This window comes from Scaptodrosophila lebanonensis, unplaced genomic scaffold (assembly GCF_003285725.1).
Source record: "Scaptodrosophila lebanonensis strain 11010-0011.00,11010-0021.00 unplaced genomic scaffold, SlebRS2 tig00000001-arrow-pilon, whole genome shotgun sequence".
Taxonomy (NCBI): Eukaryota; Metazoa; Arthropoda; class Insecta; order Diptera; family Drosophilidae; genus Scaptodrosophila; species Scaptodrosophila lebanonensis.
In genome coordinates this window covers 24980266-24999879 of record NW_022060529.1, presented here as the reverse complement: position 1 = coordinate 24999879, position 19614 = coordinate 24980266, and the positions used below count along the sequence as shown (strand labels likewise).

The window sequence follows — 19614 nt, the reverse complement described above, 5'->3', positions numbered from 1 at the left end:
GACCTGACATGTGTGTCGAAACTGGAGTCTGCCTCGGTTTAAAAAAACTGCACTAACAAATTTCCAAGACAAAGTCAAAGCGAAGAGTATGTTAGTGTAGAGAGACAGTGTTTCAGAGAGAGACAGTGAAAGAGAGCACAAGAGAACACGAAAGTCAGATCAAGAGAGATAGAGACAGAGAGAGAGAGAGAGACTGAGAGAAAGAGAACTATATCAACAACCAGAGTAATATTGTGTGTTGTATGAATGTTATGTGGGTGCAAAGCGTGTACACTGATTTACTGATTTACGATTTACGAGTGTGTATGACGAGAGACATTTCACAATATGAGAAGTGTAATAATTACCCTTGATCTAATGAGCAAGACAGAGACAGACAAAGACAGAGAACATGTGAGATGCCTTAAATATCAAACACCATGGAGCAGTTTCAGGCAAGCACCAGGCCACGATTCAAATGCTTAGCATTTTTATGGGATTCGACGAATTTATGGCCAATCAAAATTGAATTGAAGCATTGATGTTTACGACTATGACATGGATATGGCAGTATGTAATAAATAGGATATTTGATGCACTTACCTGTCCGGTGCTTTTTAAATATTGATAGGTACCATGCAGCGTATTGATGTCTTCGGGTTCTGAAAATGATATAAAACTTGAGTGATACGCTTAACCGATTGTAAGAGTACAAGAAACTAAAATTAGACCAGGCTGTGAGAAAAAAAGGAATGTTATGATGACGAGTGAAAGCAGGGCAAATCAGTTTCCCTTCATACATACATACATATGTAGTTTTCATCGCCTGCGTGCTTAAACTATTTACCCTATCCAATTCTTCAACTTGGTCCTTCCTGGTCACTATATTTAGAGTGTTCTGAAGTGGTCCGTACTGGTATTCATGTCCCTCCCCAGTGCGAAGTTCTAACACTGTGGAATTGACACAGGCAGACGTACAACGCCATTTGGATTTATCTGCTGATTAAACTATAAGTAATAGGATATTGTAAGCCATTCATCACTCTCAGTGTAACCTTTCACTTCTCTCTGAAGCTTAATGGCAGCCAAATGTAGACAAGCCAGCCCTATACTTTGAACCAAATAGCTTAGAGTCACCAATCTTAATATGACATTTGTCTTATCGGTAAGCAGATGAAAGAGATAGGTGGGTAGGTAGGTGCGACAGCCAAGGTGAAAACCCTGACTCACTTAGACCATTAAAATAGGGCCATTATGTTGCCGCTATCTGTTTGTCCCCATCCATAAGCCTGGATGAATTTGAAAATGTCCCCCGACTTCCTATTTGATAGTGGCGTTAGATTTGGGAGGAGGCTGGCCCCTAGAAAGCGTTGTCTTGACCTTAACAAGACTGGCAGTCGCAAAAGAGGTGGCTTACTATTTCCTCCTCTTCCACGTCTCTTCAGTTTCTACAGATGTCGGTCGATTTATGGTAAAGTCCCAGCCTGAATGAAAATCACTAGCAAGTAATTTTGCTGCTAGGCATTTATATATATGTTTGGTAAAGTGAATTTTCATATTTTAAATTGTTTATGCATGTATGTTTGCGAATTTTTGTGGAGTCATAACGAGCATTGATAATTATTACAGTTATGGGTGTAACCTTTTTTAGAGTCGATATACGAGTATTAGCTCGACTTGAATTGAGGAGAAACTGAATAAAGAGCTTAAATATTCTAGCGCTTAATTCATTCAGACTATTGCATATCGATTTGTCTTATCTCACTGATCAAGAAAATAATAAAATTGTTCTGGGGTATGTCATGCCTCCTTCTAGACCTTCTTTTAGGCCTTCATAAATCAATTTTGTCGGATTGACACGAACTTGTCCAAAGTGCAGAAGAGTTAAGCCAGACTCGTATTCAGTTTTGTCTTGAATGCTGCTTCTTTTGTCAATACTTTTACTTTTGGCTTCAAATGTTTATGCAATGTTTAACAGGGAAGTCCTCCACTTACTCCTTACAAAACAAAATCGACTTAAATATGCAACCTCATGATGGCTCCTTTCACTTTCGACAGAGCGTGCGCGTAGGATAGAGAGCTAGCTCAGGCTCCAAAATGTGTTATCAGCAGTATTCGAAAGTTTTCACCACGCACTTGCGATTGTGAAGTGAAATTAAAAAAAAGAGAGACAGATATTAGAAGTGCAGCAGGAAGCCAGACAGAGATTAGTCACAAATAGAATACAGGTTTTAATATTTGCTGAATGAAATTTATTTATTTTCAATTTCTTTCTGTCAATTTTGGTGTCAAAATACACCTACATACTATATAGAGCAAGGCGGAAACGTTTCAATTTATGTCCAATAGCCGCACCACTTTTGTTTTTGGACAAATACAAGTAAATCGTAATTTGGCAGTTGGTGGAACTGAATGAGGAAGTCTAGCTACCCCTGGTGCGTCCCATAAACTTCATGTTAAACCAGATTTGTTGTATTTGGACTGCAGTCCGCAGGAGTTTCTCGACGGAATCTGGGTTTGCTCGTGTGGCCTTTTTACTGAACGGCAGTCGTCAAAAATTGAATGAAAGTTGTAGCGTGTGAACTGGTTTTTGCGTATTCAAGTTACTGAACCAAGTTGTGCAAAGTGAAATACGTTGCAGATTTGCTTTGTATCTGTGAGATACAAAAAACAAGATGAAAAAGTTTTGTGGTCGTGAAATTGGGTTACAGGCTTAGTTATAAACATACAGCCGTACATACTAACGCATTTGCTATTGATATTGCAATCCCACAATTAGTTGCACCTGCTCCATAGTTGTGCACATTTGTAGATGATCTGAACAGATTTTAGCCTTCGTGGCTGAACCTAACCCGGTTATTGAACATTAAAGTGTCAGTAAAGCTAAACGATGATCGCTCGTATAACCAAAACCGACATTTTAAGATTATTTTTAGGGAAGAACTTTGCAATGGCGCAGTGGTATATTCGATCAGTAAGTTTTTGATTTAGCTAGAGACAATTGGCGCTAGCAATTTCATTGAAAAGTCTGAGGGTAGGTACACAAAAAAGAATTGGATGGACCAAGCATTAAGTTACATAGTTATAGTTACCAGGTCGAAAGAGTTTTGCGTTTTACTTGGAAAGATATTGAAACGTATGTTGCAATTGAGAATTTTATTGTCATGTTATGTCACTTGTTAAAAAATATATGTACTTCGGTGTGTTACATAAACAAACAACAAACCCATTTAAACAAATTTAAAATAATTTAATTAAAATAAATCTCAATTTTTTGTTTATTTTTTTAGAGTAGGTAAAAGGTATTTAGAAGTTTGGCTCGCACGGTTTTAGCATTCCTTTCTTGTTTGATGGGGCGTTTTGACTGGTTGTGAGACTTTGTCGTGATTTGTATAATTTGTTTTGGATATATAGCGAAGAGTCCAATGTGGTTTGCTTTTTCTTCAATTGAATAGGTCCCAAATTTTGTTTGGGTCATTAGAAATTAATAAATGCTAGGTCAGATGCGGTACACAGCTGCTATAAAAAGTATGTATTAAAAAATTGATGAAGTTCACACCCCGATGATATTTATTGAATTGCGCATACATAAAATTAAGTATTAAATTCGTATTAGCATTATGTTGCATTATGTTGTTTAAAAAGAATTGTATATGAAATAGAAATGAAAACAAACCAAATGTGCTAATGCTTTTAATAATAACACACGTGTATATATTATGTAAGCACTTTTCTACAAATGTTTGTACATACATATGTGCAAGGTAATGATAACTTCTCTTCTGTTTCTATAATTAGAAGACAGAGTGCATATTTGATTAACCGAAATATTGTTGTCAATTATTGGCAAGTCATTCCAAATTAGCGATAACCATACATACATATTTGATTACTCAAATTCAAGTTCAATGCTGTTTTGCCATTCATACGCGTATATGTATGTATGTATGTATGTATGTACATATGCATATATGTACATATGTACTTAAAGCAAAACAAAACAGACACAACAGAGTCGTCACGTTTTTAAAGTCTGGTGCATCGTCGAATGAGTCAATTAAATGAAATATTTATGAATGAACGAATGAAGTTGAATGATAATGTTGTATTTTTTGGACCGACGAAGACGCCGGCAGTGCTCATCAACGTCACATTTGTGTTGCCAAGGCCTTTTGTAACTTTGGCAGTTAGCTGAGTCTTGCCTTGTCTGCCAAAGACGAACAATTTGAAGATCTCGCCCGTCTTCGGCGCGTGCGGATCCCAGCTACAAAAAACGGCGACACCACAACAAAAACAATAACACTACTTGTAGAAACAGCTGCGCCGGCGCATGATGCCATCGGCAACGGCAACGGCAAAGGCAACCCACAAAAGCATTCAGGCACTGCTTTTGTCTGAGCATTTTGGTATTAGAGCGCATCTGTAAAGTCGTAGCCAGCAGCAACCTCTTCGTGGTCAGCTGTTGTTGGCTAGAGATGTTGTACATAGTTTCTGTCGCTGGCAATCGCTGGCACTAAGCCGTGAAGAGCTGTGGCAACAGTCGCTCGCTGGCTTGAGTACATTTCGTCAGCGCCAGTTCCAGCTCCAGCTGCAGCAACTGCAACTGCAACACTAATTTGCAAGCGGATTAGAGGCCTAGTGTGAAACTTCCGGCATGCAAATTAGGGTTTTGCATGCGGAAAGTTGATTTGATTTTCTTTATTTCTTGCTCTGACTGCTTAATAATAGAGCTATTAGTAAGTTAGTTGCATAGTCGGCAGCAGTCCAATTGCTGCAATCAACAGTCTCAAGTGTTACTTGAAGCTTCTAGAAGTCCCTTTCCCCTTTTGTTGTTATGCACTTCTTTGAAGTGTTGGCATTTTCAATTGGAACCAATACGCTTTAAATTTAAGAGTTCCCATTCTCCAATATTTTATTCCCAATGGTTTTATGTGCAATAAGCTATGAAAGTTATGTGACCGACTTTTCGAAATGTTAGCTAGAAATTTGAAATACTTGTAGTAATCGTATTTTATCAGCTGAAAGCATAGCCATGTCTTTATTGCTGTTGTCGTACAAGGCACATACTGTATGAGAGAGCGGATTAAATGCTGGAGAAGAACATTCCAGTCTCTTTCCACACTACGTAAGCTCTTGCTTTGACAAAGAATTGACATCTTTTTCCCTTCCACAACAATTTAACCAAATTATAATAATAAATTAGGCTTATTATGTCGTCCCCCGCGCTACACCCTTTGCCACAGCCTCGCTCTTCTCTTTATGCCGCATGTTGCGGAGAAGTGTACATAACATATTAACAATGCGATTGATAGCCCTTATATTTTGGATCGTATTTTGTATATATGTGTTTTTCCTATATTTGATCGTGTTCCTTCGTGCCCCACAACATACATACATACAAGTATATGTATGAAACATAAACATCATTTAGAAACATTTTGTGTGAATGAAGCAAAACACTTAAATGATCTTTAATTGCAAGTCTATACCATTCATACTTATTCTGACCTTATCTCCGGATGTAGTTGCACCATTATGTGCCGTGGAATTCATCATAAAGCGCCGTTAGAAAATAATAATAGCTCAAATGACGAACGAGAAACTTGTCGAGTTGCACCATAAGTTTTTGAAAATATCATCATCATGTTTCTTTTAAACGGTGGTTCACTATCAACTGTACTTATTATTATTATTACTGCCACATCGGCCGGGATTAACTTTAATCACCATGTGTACTTCTCTATTTCCATATCGGGATGTATCATACATATTCCTTCATTGGTAAAAATCAGCGCACAAATGGGTTAACTCTATGTATATAGTTCAGTCGAAATTTGTCACATCGAAACAGGATTGATTTGCTTGCATTCTACTGTAGAGCAACTCCATCTGTGTATTGTTTATACTAGTATTATATTATGAATGATAAACGAAACTTGCAATTGTCTCTCAATTTTGTGTTTCTGATGTAACCATAGCGGAAGCTGAATTGTAATGCCGAATAGTGTTAAAATATTTTCTTGATTTACGCGCCATTTAATTGTTCGAAGAAAGTCCGGCATATAGTGATTAACACGATTCATTTTGCTTAATACTAATTTGCCTTTATGGCGTCACGACTTTACAACATTATGATAGCAATTAATGACTTCAGATGAGAAATGTTTGACGTTGTATTTAATGCACACTTTATCCATTGAACCAAGAGACTGTCTTCCAATGTTTAGGTATAGTTACTTCTGCCCTTCTGGATTAGGAAGAATGTATACAATAGTTAGCATTCATTATCAGTCTAATTTTATAAGTGATTGGAATATGTAGTTCTTAACTGACTCTTTTTTTAATGTTTGTCTTGTACAATTTCCATACACCTTGCTTGGATGGAAAGCTAATAATCATTTTTTAAATATTTACAAAAAGCTTGTATTGGAACTGGGTATTGAGTCTGATTTGATTGGCATTGATTACCTTACATTATTTTTTAAATGGTTGAACGCACGTACTCGTATATCAATACTAATTGAATTAAAATATTATGGCAACATTAATTATTAACCGAATAAAACCCATATTACTAAATAGGTGCTAATGACTGTATTCTAACGACAATGCATTACATTCATCTTCTCCAAAGTTAAATAATTAATTAATGTTCTAAAAAACACAAAATTTATGAATTTTTATATACTTATACACGTATGTATATGTTACAATTATAATTTCTCTATATATCTTATTGTGCATGCATTATTTTTATTTTAATTGCTTAGTATATTAAGCGCATCATTTTCATGGGGCAGTCCGCCACAAAATATGCAATAATTTATGCATGCATAAAGCAACGTGCACTAATTTTGCTGAAAGCGATCAACTTATTTATGCATGAAGGCCTATTGTGCACAGTAAATGGCAACAAACGCTAAGCCGCCAAAGAGGTAGGTGAGTGTCGTGTGTAATGGCTTATTTCATAGAGCAATTAGAATTCAATTGGGCGAGGTTTAAGTATACACCAATAGCAAAACCTGACATTCTTAAGACCAACGAGGTCTTTCTATGTCTAGAACTCATTACCAACACACAGAGGATACATAATATTGTGGAAAAATAAACAAACAAAAGAGATTCAACTAAAATAAACTTTGACAGCTATATGGTATAGTAAAGACTTAAGGCAAACCTAAGATTCTAGTATATATAAAAAAAAAATAATAAAAAAAAATAAATTAAAAAACAAAACCAACTTTAGATCAGTGAACGTTTTTTGTTGTCATTTAAAGTGACTTAATGTTTCGATGATGATTTTAAAGTAACAGCGTCCTGTTCAGGAATAGAATGTTTAGCTATTTGGACTGAATCAGGTATGTTTAAGGTAGTTTTTAAAATTGATAACCTCCTTTTTTTTCGGCTAAAAAATATGTATATATATATATAACCAGAGTCCTGCCTCTACTCGCGCGAGTTTTTTTTACAAAAATTTTAAAAATTATACACTTTAAAACACACACACACACATACACCCTCCTTTTTGCTATGAATTACATAGAAGGAGTGAAATTTTGGATATTAATTGAATGATTTGTTGTTCGTTTTTAGTTTTTTTTGTTACTCTTTAGTAGGTCAGAGGTTCTCTGTAAAATATATTTGATGTTTTATTTTGTGGTAGCAAAATAAATAGATTTTTAGGAGCCGTGATAGGTCAACATAGAGTAAAACATTCCTTTCGTATGTCGATCCCTACTAATTCAAAAGCTTGGCCTTTGACTACCGGAAATTGAAGCCTATATGGCTTGATCAAATGGGATCAGCGGTATCCTCGGTATTCTCGTTATATGAGCTAGTTGACCAGTTGCTGGGCCGTTGATAATAGTTGCTACACAATTGTCCTGCAATTCCTTAATAAGCAGCCTCATCCCATTGTACATGCTTGGAAGGCTTTAATTTCTCAAAAGCATGATTGCAATTCCGAATTTTACCGTCAATTCATGTGGCGGCAGTCCAGAAGGGTTTAGTGAATTTAAATGTCTTCAATACTAATCACGGTGTCAGTCGATTTGTAATCTTTTATTTGGCTGGGGGCTTTTGAATAATATTGCCTTAATATTTAAAGTGGCAATGTTTTGAGGATGATTATGAACTAACAGCATTATGAACTAAACAGCAGGAGTTTTTAAGGTATTTTTTACACCTTTGGTTACATTATTGGCGTTTTAGTAAGGATTCCATTCTTTTTTGTACATATTATATAGCCCATGTTCGGTCCAATAGATTCGGAGCCTTTTCAATTCAAACAAAAAACAATCAAACATACAAACAAACAAACAATTCAATCTTTCCTCTTTATAATATTAGTATAGATAACATAAATACAAGTATATAAAACAAAATGTTATAAATACATATATCCATGGCTTATAATATATTTGCGACACCTAAAGTTTGTGCCCCTAGCTATTGTGGCTGACAAGTTCTCGGTGTTCATACGAATCGACGGTCGGATATACATATGTATGTAGATTAGTTTGTACTCGTATACCTTTAACATTAAAGCTGCACTGCAAATGGTCCATCTTATGCAACTCGTAGCACGGGTGCTTATTGATCGACCAAAGTACAAGAGCTATTTCAACAAACTAGTGCCATCATCATTGGAAAAATCAACATAGTAAGTAGCAGTAGCAAGCAAGTGTATGCAAAACGTAAGCGAAATGTTTAGTTAACATAATTTTAATTTGTTATTGCTGCATGCCAACAAGCATATCAGTAGCAAAGCTATGGCTTACACGGGCGATCCCAAAAAGGAATAAATCTATATTTTTGTTAGTCATTACACTTTGTGTTACCCTATATTATATTTTCTTTTGACTGCGATAATGCAATGAAATATTTTTGAGAGACTCAATTGTAAGTTTGCTTGAACTAGTATTCTTAGCCTACACTCAGGGAAAATAGAATAAGGAAATAGTACATATTTATTTACATGGTCAGTATAACTGCCATAATTAAAGCCAACAAGAAAGGAATGCTGAAGTCGAGCAGGCTCAACTCTTAAATACCCACAAAAAAGGAATTAAATTAATTAATTAATTAAATTAAATTAATTTAATCAATTAACTAAATAAATTTAATTAATTAACTAAATTAAATATAAAATATTCCATACATGCATACATATATTTACAATTACAATTACACATCAGAATCATGTCTATGCATATTGGTGTACTTGTACATATGTATGTATGTGTGCATTGGGCCTGGTTATATGGCTATAACTTTCTTTCTGATCAACGTATCATAATGAAACTTGGTATACGGATATATAATCACTAACTTAATGTGACTATCAAATTAGATAGATACTTCAAAATTTCAAGAATTACGGGAGTTATAGGAAATCGTGAATAGGGGGGAGTGGGGGTGGATCAGAAAAAATTAACAAACTCGTCCTTTCTCGGGTTCAGGAGAATCTGGATACCAAGTTTGGTTATTCTAGCTGTTATACTTTCTGAGAACCTTGCGTTCATACAGACAGACAGACGGACATGGCTATATCGACTCGGCTTGTCATGCTGATCAGGAATATATATACTTTGTGGGGTCTGACACGCCTCCTTCTGTGTGTGCTTTTACCCTTTTGGTACAGGGTATAAAAACTAATATACCCTTTTACCCTTTGGGTACAGGGTATAAAAAGGCCTAATATATTGGCCTCAGAATAGGAAAGGCTTTATTATTATTACCGCTTCGTCAGCTCAGATTTCTTCGATTGTTTCTTTGTGTACAAGTATTTATAGCAGGGGGCTTTCGCGCAATGCATCGGACACGCTCTTCCGTCCATCGACATTATCTTGAGCGTATCTCTCGCATCAAATCCCAAATCGTACATTTGCATACGCATTGAGTTGCGGCAATCGAGCGTGACTGCATTGCTATTGTCCGCTTCATCTAGGGGAGATGGGTTGGCCATTTTAAATGATATACTATATACTTGAATGTAGTGTTTAGGAGCCTACTAGTAACACACTTAGGGCAGTGGCCTTGAGCCCTTGAGCTACTTTTAATGAAGAAGCGAGCTGGTACTATGTAGGTAAATATGGAGGTACTTACTGCCCGTGTCATGTCCACTGATGTGATTGCCCGTCAAGCCCAGAGCGGAAAACTCGGAGGGCTGTAGTTTCACCTCCATTTCCTTGAGGCGGCTGTTCAGTTTGTTTGTGTGCATGAACAGAAAGAAGGTGCACGATATGGCCAACAAAGCAATGAGCTCCACCGATCTAGGAAAAAATGAAAATATTGTCAATTAATACCAAAAGTCTTTTGCTTTCTTAATCACGCTGTGGTTTCCAACAATTTACACAAAGTTAATTTTTCGTTTACACTTTAAATCGCTGTTACCCGGCCCGACGCCTTTTGGCGGCCCACCGGCTTGGCGGGGCACTATTAGCAAACTGCACAAAGTAGTGTGACAGCATTTAATTAAGTTCTGAAAAGCCAAAACTATCGAGATAAAATACAAAATGGCAAAAACGGAAAACAGAGCAGCAAAGCAAACAGCTTCGAAACATAAAAGAAATTAAGGAACAAAGTAATGAGCTAAAAGCGGCCATGAGGCAGCAACACCCTCTGCACTCTTAAATGAGGCTACCATATTTGAGGGAGTTGTGATACACTGTATACAATATACTAGGAAGAATTGGATAAGCAGCCCAAAGGTTTATGTGAATCTTCTTTAAAATTTTTTTTTTTTTGGGTGGTTGATTCACGTATCACACAATCTTTCTAGGGTTCTCTACTAAAAATAATGAACATAGAGAGCTTATATTGAAAGTTTTTCTTTCATCTCATGTCATTCATTTTCTGCTTTATGTTTAATCGTCTGATAATCTCTAATTAGCTCTAATGCGCACAATAAACATAAATATTTCCTTTATTGCTCATAAATTGTATGCGTTTTTTACAAATCAACTAAATTTGTGTTTTCTTTGGAAGGCCGAAGAAAACGTTGCCCAGCCATTCGTCACGGATCGGTAGGGAAGATTCTTGAAAGAATAAACAGGATGAAGTGACACACTCCATGTTGTCGCTTTGGACATTTAGTCTTATGCTTCAAACGCCAGCCAAAAGTTGTTCTTAAAGGATTTAAGGATTTGAATTCCAATTAGGATCAAACAAACAGCTTTAGCAATACAATTTCGTTTATCTCTATTTCTCTTCCAATCGATTTTTCCCTGTCGCTGAAACTTCCTGCAGAACAACCCTAATTAAAATTGTCAATTCTGTTCCCCCATAACCCAACAACGTCTGGCCAAATATTTTTCCAAGTGCTTTAACAGGCGGCGCAACCTTTTCTCCACCTTTCCCTTGTCGCCATCCCTCTCTCCTCAATAAACTAGCGCAGAACACTTTAACATTTTTGCCGGTGATTTTGTTTTTTATTTTTGTACGAGTACTTGTGTACATATTTCCAGCGCTGATAACAAAACAAAAGTAAAGTCACAACAGCAGAAAAAGAAAGGGAAGGAAAGGACAGAAAAAAGAAATAAGAGTAGAAATTGCAATGCAAACTGTTTTCTTTAGCAACTTTTTTAATGCAGCTGTCCATTCGCCTGCTCTGGCGGTCAAAAATAGAAAAAATTAAAAGCAAAATTTGTATTTTTTATTATTTGCTTTTGTTGGCATAAATCTACGGCTGCCTGGCAAGTACTCAGCCACGACAAAAATATGTTGGAAAAATATCAAAATAATAATGACAATAAATGCGCCCGGACTGTGGTATGTGAAGACACAGTATGCCATTACAATCTGCAACTTTCGTACTCTCCCTGTACAGGTACATACTACGTCATAATGTGTTTCAGGTACGATTTTTTACTGCAATTCGCCAGAAGGCCAACTAATTAAACCAGAGTTATTGTGGGAGTACGTAATCTTTAGTGACCACTTTTGAGCATGCCGTCAGACTACGTCCTTATCGCAACCACTTCTGTCGGAGCTTGCGTGATGAGGAGGAATAGGAAATGGTGATCCTCCCTCGGAATCACTTTGCACTATCCGCGAGAAGCCGAAAAACTTTTATATTAATTATATCAAGGCTTCTGGGTAGATCTAAAATATGCGTGGACACGTAGAACACCAGGGGAAGTAGAATAGCCTAAGTAGATAACTATCGCTCCTATCTAAAGGAATGCGGCTGTCTAATTTTTTCTGCCAAGTGAATTAAGAGTCGCACCACACTACTAAAACTTATTGTGACGTCACCTAAAGTGGACACCGAAAAACGCACCTGCAATGGTATACCGCATTTGTTTCTACCATCCGCCGGCCTTATTTTAGATATAAAAAGTCAGATAGCTGGAGTTCCTTAGCTGTTGTTATACTTGTACTACTTGCGATTGTTGTTGTTTTTGTAGCTGTGTCCGCTTCAGTCTTCATCAGGTGCACAAATTAATTTATTTCAAATGACTGCACCGCCTCTCTACCTGCAGTTCAACCCCATGGCGAGGCACCCGGGCCACCATTTGGCGAACAGTGAGCGGCAGAAGTTACCGGCCACCTCAGACGAAACTTGATGCCTTGCTAAAATCTCAGTCTAAGCAGCTAGAAGTGCAGTGTTTATTTTACCTTTCGAAAAGGCTTTCTTCGACTTTCTCTTTGGCCATAAGCAAATGAAATCTACGACTATGGCTCTTAATCTGATGGCCACCAGCTGTGCGGACTTGGCCAAGTTCTGCCATCGATTTCATTTCATTAGCCAACTGGGAAGTTGTCGCTTGCCATTTAGTAAAAATTAGAACGCAACACTGCCTACAGGCTGCAAAGACAAAGTTTGGTCCAAGAATTAAACTATATGCGTAAATATATATTTTTTTGTATGTGTGAATGGGTGTTGTCCACTTGTATTTCTTCTCTTGCAGTACCCGTCCGTCCAAGTTATTGTTAAAGTTGACACTAAAGTGCGCCGCAAATCCCACTCAAGCGCTACTTTTTCTTTGCTTCTGCTGATGCCTTCTATCGCCAAACTTTAGCCCAACGCCGATTTCTTCAAAAAATTTATTGACATTTTGTTTTGTTTTTTTTTTCCTTTCTCTGGAGCTTTCGGGTGCTGGGCCGCTACTCCCAGTGCGTGGCGTGTAAATGCCGAAAGTTATGTGATTATTAAAATAATTTTACGTGACTGCGACGACTTCTTTTGGACATTTGTTAGAATAGTCCACACATTTCGTTGCAAGGGAGAGGTGGGAACGGAGCCGTGTGGGCGTTCGAATTCTGCTGCAGCTCGTTTGTCGCCACGTAGCACATGTGCACGCCATTAGGGACCTACCCTTGGTTCGTTAGCGTTTTTGTGTGAGCACGAATACATTCATATGTATGTGCGAGTATGTACTATGATATGTATCTGTATCTGTATCTGCATGTGTGTGTTTGGGTCCAGATGGGAGTGCCACTGGTAGTACACCAGCGTACACAGCCCGGACTTAATGTTAAATTCCTCAATAGAATTGCGCATTTATTAGTAGTGGTCCATAGTTTTAAATTAAATTTGTATGTAAACATGTCAGCCGTAAACAAATGAATTAATTCAAAATCGAGAGACTAGCAACAATTGCTTGCTCAACTTTTTACCAACTTTTTGTTGAATGAATTGTTTATATCCTGTGTCCTGAATCATTATATCCAATAATTGTACCTATACTTTATACTTTTTGGTTCTATCACAATGCATAAACACACTGCCTTTTTTGGCACTTGCTGAATTGTTACATTCTCTTTGGTCTGTTTTTCAAGTTATTGAAGCCGAATTGGATATCGGGAATGGTGCTGTTATTCCCGTTTTTTTTTTTTTAAACGTAGTACTGTATACATACATACATATGTATAGCATGCAATTATTTAATGTAGGAATAAAATACGACAGTTAAAACGCTTTTAGGGGCTCACTTAATGAATTTTTGGAGAATACAAAAAGCACCCTACTATTTCAATCCTTAATAAAGTAAATATTTTTTAATGCACACTCATCTGAAATGAATGCAATCTTTTTGATTGGCTAACTACTTGGACCTTAATTGCTCTAAATGTAAGCTTACAAACTTTCACGAACTATTATGGAAATCGTTAGCTACTTATACTGTACTTTTTTATTCCAATTTGAACGCCAATCTTCATATATTTTCTACTGTAAATAAGGCTAACGGGATAGTTTTCATATACCTCCTGTGCTTGAATACTGCTAAAGCGTTTGGTTTCCGTTCTGTTATTCTGTTTACACGGTCTTTTTTACCCGATTTTGATAAAAAGTGAAAATATATTTCTTTAGAGATAAGGAACCAATCAATGTCTTTTTTTACACGGTTGTTTCTGGAACCAATCTACCCTGTAAAAACAGAATCAGGTGCATTTATATGTATGTACGTATATACGTGTATATTAAATTTATCAATGAATAACATTTGTTTCAGTCCTGTGCACCTTTTCGGACTTGAGTTCATTTTCAAATGTGAATTTTTGGCTAATTCAAGTGTATTTATAAAATTAAACGCAAGTCATATATTTGCTCTAGTTTGTAGCAGGGGTGTATACATATATGTATGTATATTATTTTACTGCAATTATTAAGATATTAATTTATTTATTGTACTTTATAGTTATGGACGAGGCTATAAGTTCTTCTGAAGTTAGACTCAATTTTGGATTCGATCTGTTCTGCTTTGGATTAGAAACATACTTTTTTCAGATTTATGAAAAATTTTACAATATTTCAATCAAACGAAATTAATATTTCTCGATAACGATTTCATTTCCCCGAACTGTTCTATCATACTATTTGCACAGCATTTCCATGTCCCACTTGCCTCATTCGTATACTATACTTTCAATCCTCTACAAATACGAGTAGACTAATATCTCAGATTGAGCAATGAAACTGTTTAATAATGCTTGCTTCGGGTGCACCTTTCACTAGCTTCCAAGCAAAGAAACACCCATGCAAATGGCTCTTTATTTCCGCTCTTTCTGTCCATCCATATAATCCCAGCTCGACTGTAATATAATTTGATCAAATGATAGCAAATTTTCCATTTAATCAAACTACAACCGGCAGCACCGTCGCGTCGTCGCCGTCATCGTCGTCGTCGTCGTAAACGCTGGTGCCGTCGACATCGGAGTAGCAACCAGTTAAGCATTAGAAATGTGTATTGCAAAATGCTACTATATAGTGATACATACTCGTAAGCATTGCACATGTAACTGGTTGACTTAATGCCGAAGCTGAGGCTCTTACGAGGAGCAGCCGCAACAAATTGCTTTTAAAAACATTTAGAAACCATTTTATATTTTTTTGCAATCGGTGCGCAGATGTGCCTTCGCACTGCGTGTTGGCAAATCAATGGCTTTGGCGATGCCCCTCCACAATGCCCTCGAATCAATTTTGTTTGCTGGCTTCACGCACTAGACAAGTTTTTGGAAAGGTGTTTGAACCCGCCTCGAGAATTTGAGGCGCTGATGGTAGTCAAATAGTCAAATAGCCGCGGGCTCAGCAATTCCTACAGGTCTGTCGACTTGTCCAAAGCAAGTTGAAAGAACTCGACTATCGAGCAGACAAACAAAAGATTTATAAATCGAACTTTTTTATACACTCGCACACACACACGTTTATAAATAAATACAAAGGGAATATGCATGTATATACATTTGTAAATAGATACATATACATATATGCCCCTGACTTTGATACGAAAAAGTTCTTGTCGGCCTCTGCTCACATGGTCATTAGCATGGCGCGCCATTTTCTAAAAGCATCGTTTTTGCTCATTAAAAGTTGTTAGAACCGTTCGCTGTTGCCGTGACATAACCGAACCGGCATCAGTGGGGCAGGGGCAGTGAGAGGGGCAGGGGCAGGGCAAGTGGCACCAGCATCGGCATTGGCTTCGCGCCTTCTTTTATGTATATGGAATAGTTTGCCCTCAGGTCAGTGGATGATTTGGCTGTTTATTATGCGCGAATACAATTTTCGAATATCTTGTGCCGAAGTTCAATAAACTGCGCATTGCTGGCTTTCGTGTCTGGCGAAAACCTTTAGCCCGACACGGTCGAGAGTCGCCATCATGAGCACTTCATTAGCCGCTGCTGCTCGTAAGAGTCGTCGCCATTACAATTGTCAACAGAGGTCAGTTAATGAGCTTGGAAGTGACTTACCTTTGTCTATACTAGTGTACTACCCGTTCCCATTGCCCATTCTCCTTTTGAGTTGTGTAAGTTGGCAGAGTCGGAGTCGAAGTCGAAGTCGGGTCGTACAAACAATGCCCAAGACCTGCTGATTTATTTATTTTATGTTTTTCTGTGACTGCCAACAGCGGCAATTTCTTTTAAACTCACTCGCACTTATGTGAAATATTTATGACAATTACTTTGCTTAAATGCAGCTATTAATGCGTTTTTAAATACCACAGTGTTTTATTTTGTTAATTTTTTCTAGCACCTTCGCCTCCGGCAATATAAACAATAACAACGACCGCAGTAATGGAATGTAGTTCAAATATGTCACAACATTTGTAAAATTAAAATAAATATAATTTTGGTGAGTTGTTTTCGCTTGGGTTTTGCTTTTTTTGCAGACTTCAATTAAATCATGTGCCATGCGGTGGCGGCTTCTTCAGCCAGCATAAAATTATTATTGTAATGCCATTGTTGTTTTTTTTTTTGTGTTGGGATTGCTGCAGCTATTTATACAATACGCTACGTGCAAATAAAAAACAACAATTACGTAAAAAATTCACATGGCTGACTGTCTGTCTGATTCCGACTTTGTGACTACTTGGCTGTCGGTCCATTGGTCCGACTAGCTGCTTCGTTACCCCCTCAGATTATACAACTTTCTAATCAAAATAGCAGTATTACATTTATTATTTCTCTATACTTGGCTGTTTTTTATTTAGCTATTTGTTTATATACGAGTACGTGTACGTGTATATGCGGCTTTTTGGCGTCTCGCAAGTACTTCATAATACAAAGTCTAAAAACAAACTCAATTGGGTCAATCAGCCGAAATGACCAGTAAAAAGCTGTGGACCACTTCACGCCATAAGTTGTCATCTTGGCCGCGGTCTTCAGCAATAAGCCAACGCACTATCAGATGGCTGACACTTTTCTAGGCCGCCTTCCAATAAAGTCGGTCAAATTGAAGCTGCGGGCAGCCAAAAAGTCACGTAGAACATTTTAATTGCAATTGGCCTAGTTTTTCGTAGCTCTCGGCCAAAGGGGAAAAGTGATGATCAAGTTAGCTGCGTTATCAGCCATAAGCTTCAACTATCACATAATCAGATTAGAGTAAATTGTTTCTTTCGGAATTGTGATCGCGCAGACGCCAAAATAGACGTCCTCTTGGCTGTAACTGTACAGAAAAAGCGAATGAATTATCGGCCGATACGCCGATCATATTTAGCCGTAGGACTTTAATATGAAGAAGGTAACAGCTCATTAATTGACATGAGAAGGTCATTCAGTTCGGTTGTTAAATATAAGCTGTTGGTTTTCTTAATACCAGCACATTTAGGCACTTAAGATGTGCAAGCGTGAAGTACTGTAGAAATTTTAAGAATTATTTTTTTCAAAATACCTCTAATTACAAGCTGTATTCCCGGATGGTCACAGGCCGCGGACTACGAGTATAAGCCTAAAGTGTCCCAATAATTTTCATTAGAAATAAATAAATAATTTTTATTTCCTATCATCGTGCATGACAATGACATTTCGAATACGAATGTGCAATTGTGTCTCATATCATGTCGTATCTATGATAACTGTGTGATATAGTGACCTAACAAGGTCGGTCTCGACCTAGTAATCGCAGAAAACAACTTCGGTGCAGCGTTTCAACGCGATAGCTCCAAAACAGAGCGAGAAGTGGAGGTGGAAAGAAACGGACCACGCTCTTCGAATTCGTTTCGCTATGCTGATCATACATACATATGTGTACTACACACCAAAAACAACATACCTGACACTTATCAGTGATGGGTATAGAAATATTGAGTCAATACAAAAGTATTATTAACCAAAGGCTTAGCATAGCTTTTGCTAAGAAATTTAATGTATTCATACAAGTATATATACCACGTAACATCCAAGATTCAATGACAAATAAGTATACAAGAAATTTATAAATAGCTATCTATTCCAAATTGATGATCTTCTGATTTATTGCAATTTCCAGAGCGTTATATCGTGTAGCCAAAGGTCTCCGCAGGTATAAGTGGAAGAATCTCAGGAAGTACAAGAGCTCGATTAGGAAAACTTGGCATCCAGGTTCCTCTAAGCCCTAGGCAGATCATTTATGATTTTCCAATAAAAATCATTATTATTTTATTTTACAGCAAACAAAATGTGCACTTTGTATTTAGGAGTTAGTCCTGCTCGACTCTAGCATTTTATTCTTGATTTGTATTTTATTTTAGTACATAATGTCAGTGTCTCCTTAATAGACAGGGCAATCGTTACATTTATTAACAGACGAACTATTATTGTTAAACGCACAACAATGCGCAACAAACAACTAACAATGTAATAACAATAGCCAAAAAGTTAATGACTTTTGCTTCGCTGTGGATGCATGTATGAAATCGTTATTAGCAGAAAGCACAGTGAAGGAGGAGCACGAAAAGAAAAAAGTCGAAAAAGTAGCCTTGGATAATGGATGTGTTTGGGAAAAGCGCAGAATCTGGCAACGTCAGCATTTAAAGCATTTCACGCCTATTCATTGAGCAACAACAATAACAACCACAGAAGAGGCAGCTTCAGCTATCATATATCGTTGGCCGCTCCTAGCCAAAGTAGCGTTAAACACGCACTTGGCCGAGTTGAATGTGCATCCCCAGCTGGCTGCCTCATGTACCAGCTAGCTATCCAAGCATGCGATGCATGTACATACATATGTACATACATATGTTTGCATACATACATACGCCTGTCGCTCTGCTCTCTCTCTCTCTCTCTCTACTGTTACTGTGGCGGAGAGTGATGTATATCTCGGTTACACTATACTATAAACTATATGTATGTGTGGCATGACAGTTGCATATCCATCAGCTGCCTCGTTGAAATATTTCACGTATGCAATAGAACGTGATCTCATAAAAAGTGTTCTCCTCATGAAGCTGGCCTCTTGGTCCAGTTGGTGCTGGCTCTGAGGCCGAAATACATACGGCTACATACATAGTACATATGTAAATACATATACTGCGTTTATGCTCGCACAAAGCCAGGAAAACAGAAAGTCACTTCATGAACTGGACATGAACACATTTTCTGGAGTTGGAGGGACGTGTTCCTAATCCTACTCGAACAAGTACTAGTGCCTGACTTATCAAGAAAACATTTGTGAATGACGCTAATTCTTTTCATTCAATTGTCTTCACACTTTGCGGTAACAATTTCAATTCGTTCAAATTGAATTTGCGTATACTGGCTAGCATAAACCAAGGAATATGTACAAATACATGATTTCGAGTGTACTCGTATATAGAGTCGGGCCAGTTAAGAGCTTGGGAAAGTCCATGCGGCCACTGAGTTGTCTGCAGTTCCCACTCTTGAAATCTATCAAGGCTGCTGAGGTTTTCAGCCAACTTTCAATTGCAAGTT

General features: G+C 37.4%; 1 protein-coding gene across 3 annotated transcripts in view; it reads right to left on the bottom strand.

The window, feature by feature from the left end:
* LOC115623200 (heparan sulfate 2-O-sulfotransferase pipe-like) overlaps window positions 1–19614 on the bottom strand; it is a 48039-nt gene that overhangs the window by 15129 nt on the left and 13296 nt on the right. For 2 of the 3 annotated variants that reach the window (XM_030517445.1, XM_030517428.1), the window contains exons 2-3: window positions 10087–10253; window positions 583–641 (exon numbers count right to left, since the gene is read on the bottom strand). In XM_030517445.1, the coding sequence (XP_030373305.1) occupies window positions 583–641; window positions 10087–10253 (226 nt within the window). Of the gene's footprint in view, window positions 1–576; window positions 642–10086; window positions 10254–19614 lie in introns of all 3 variants that reach the window. The other variant, XM_030517436.1, reaches the window with a different exon arrangement.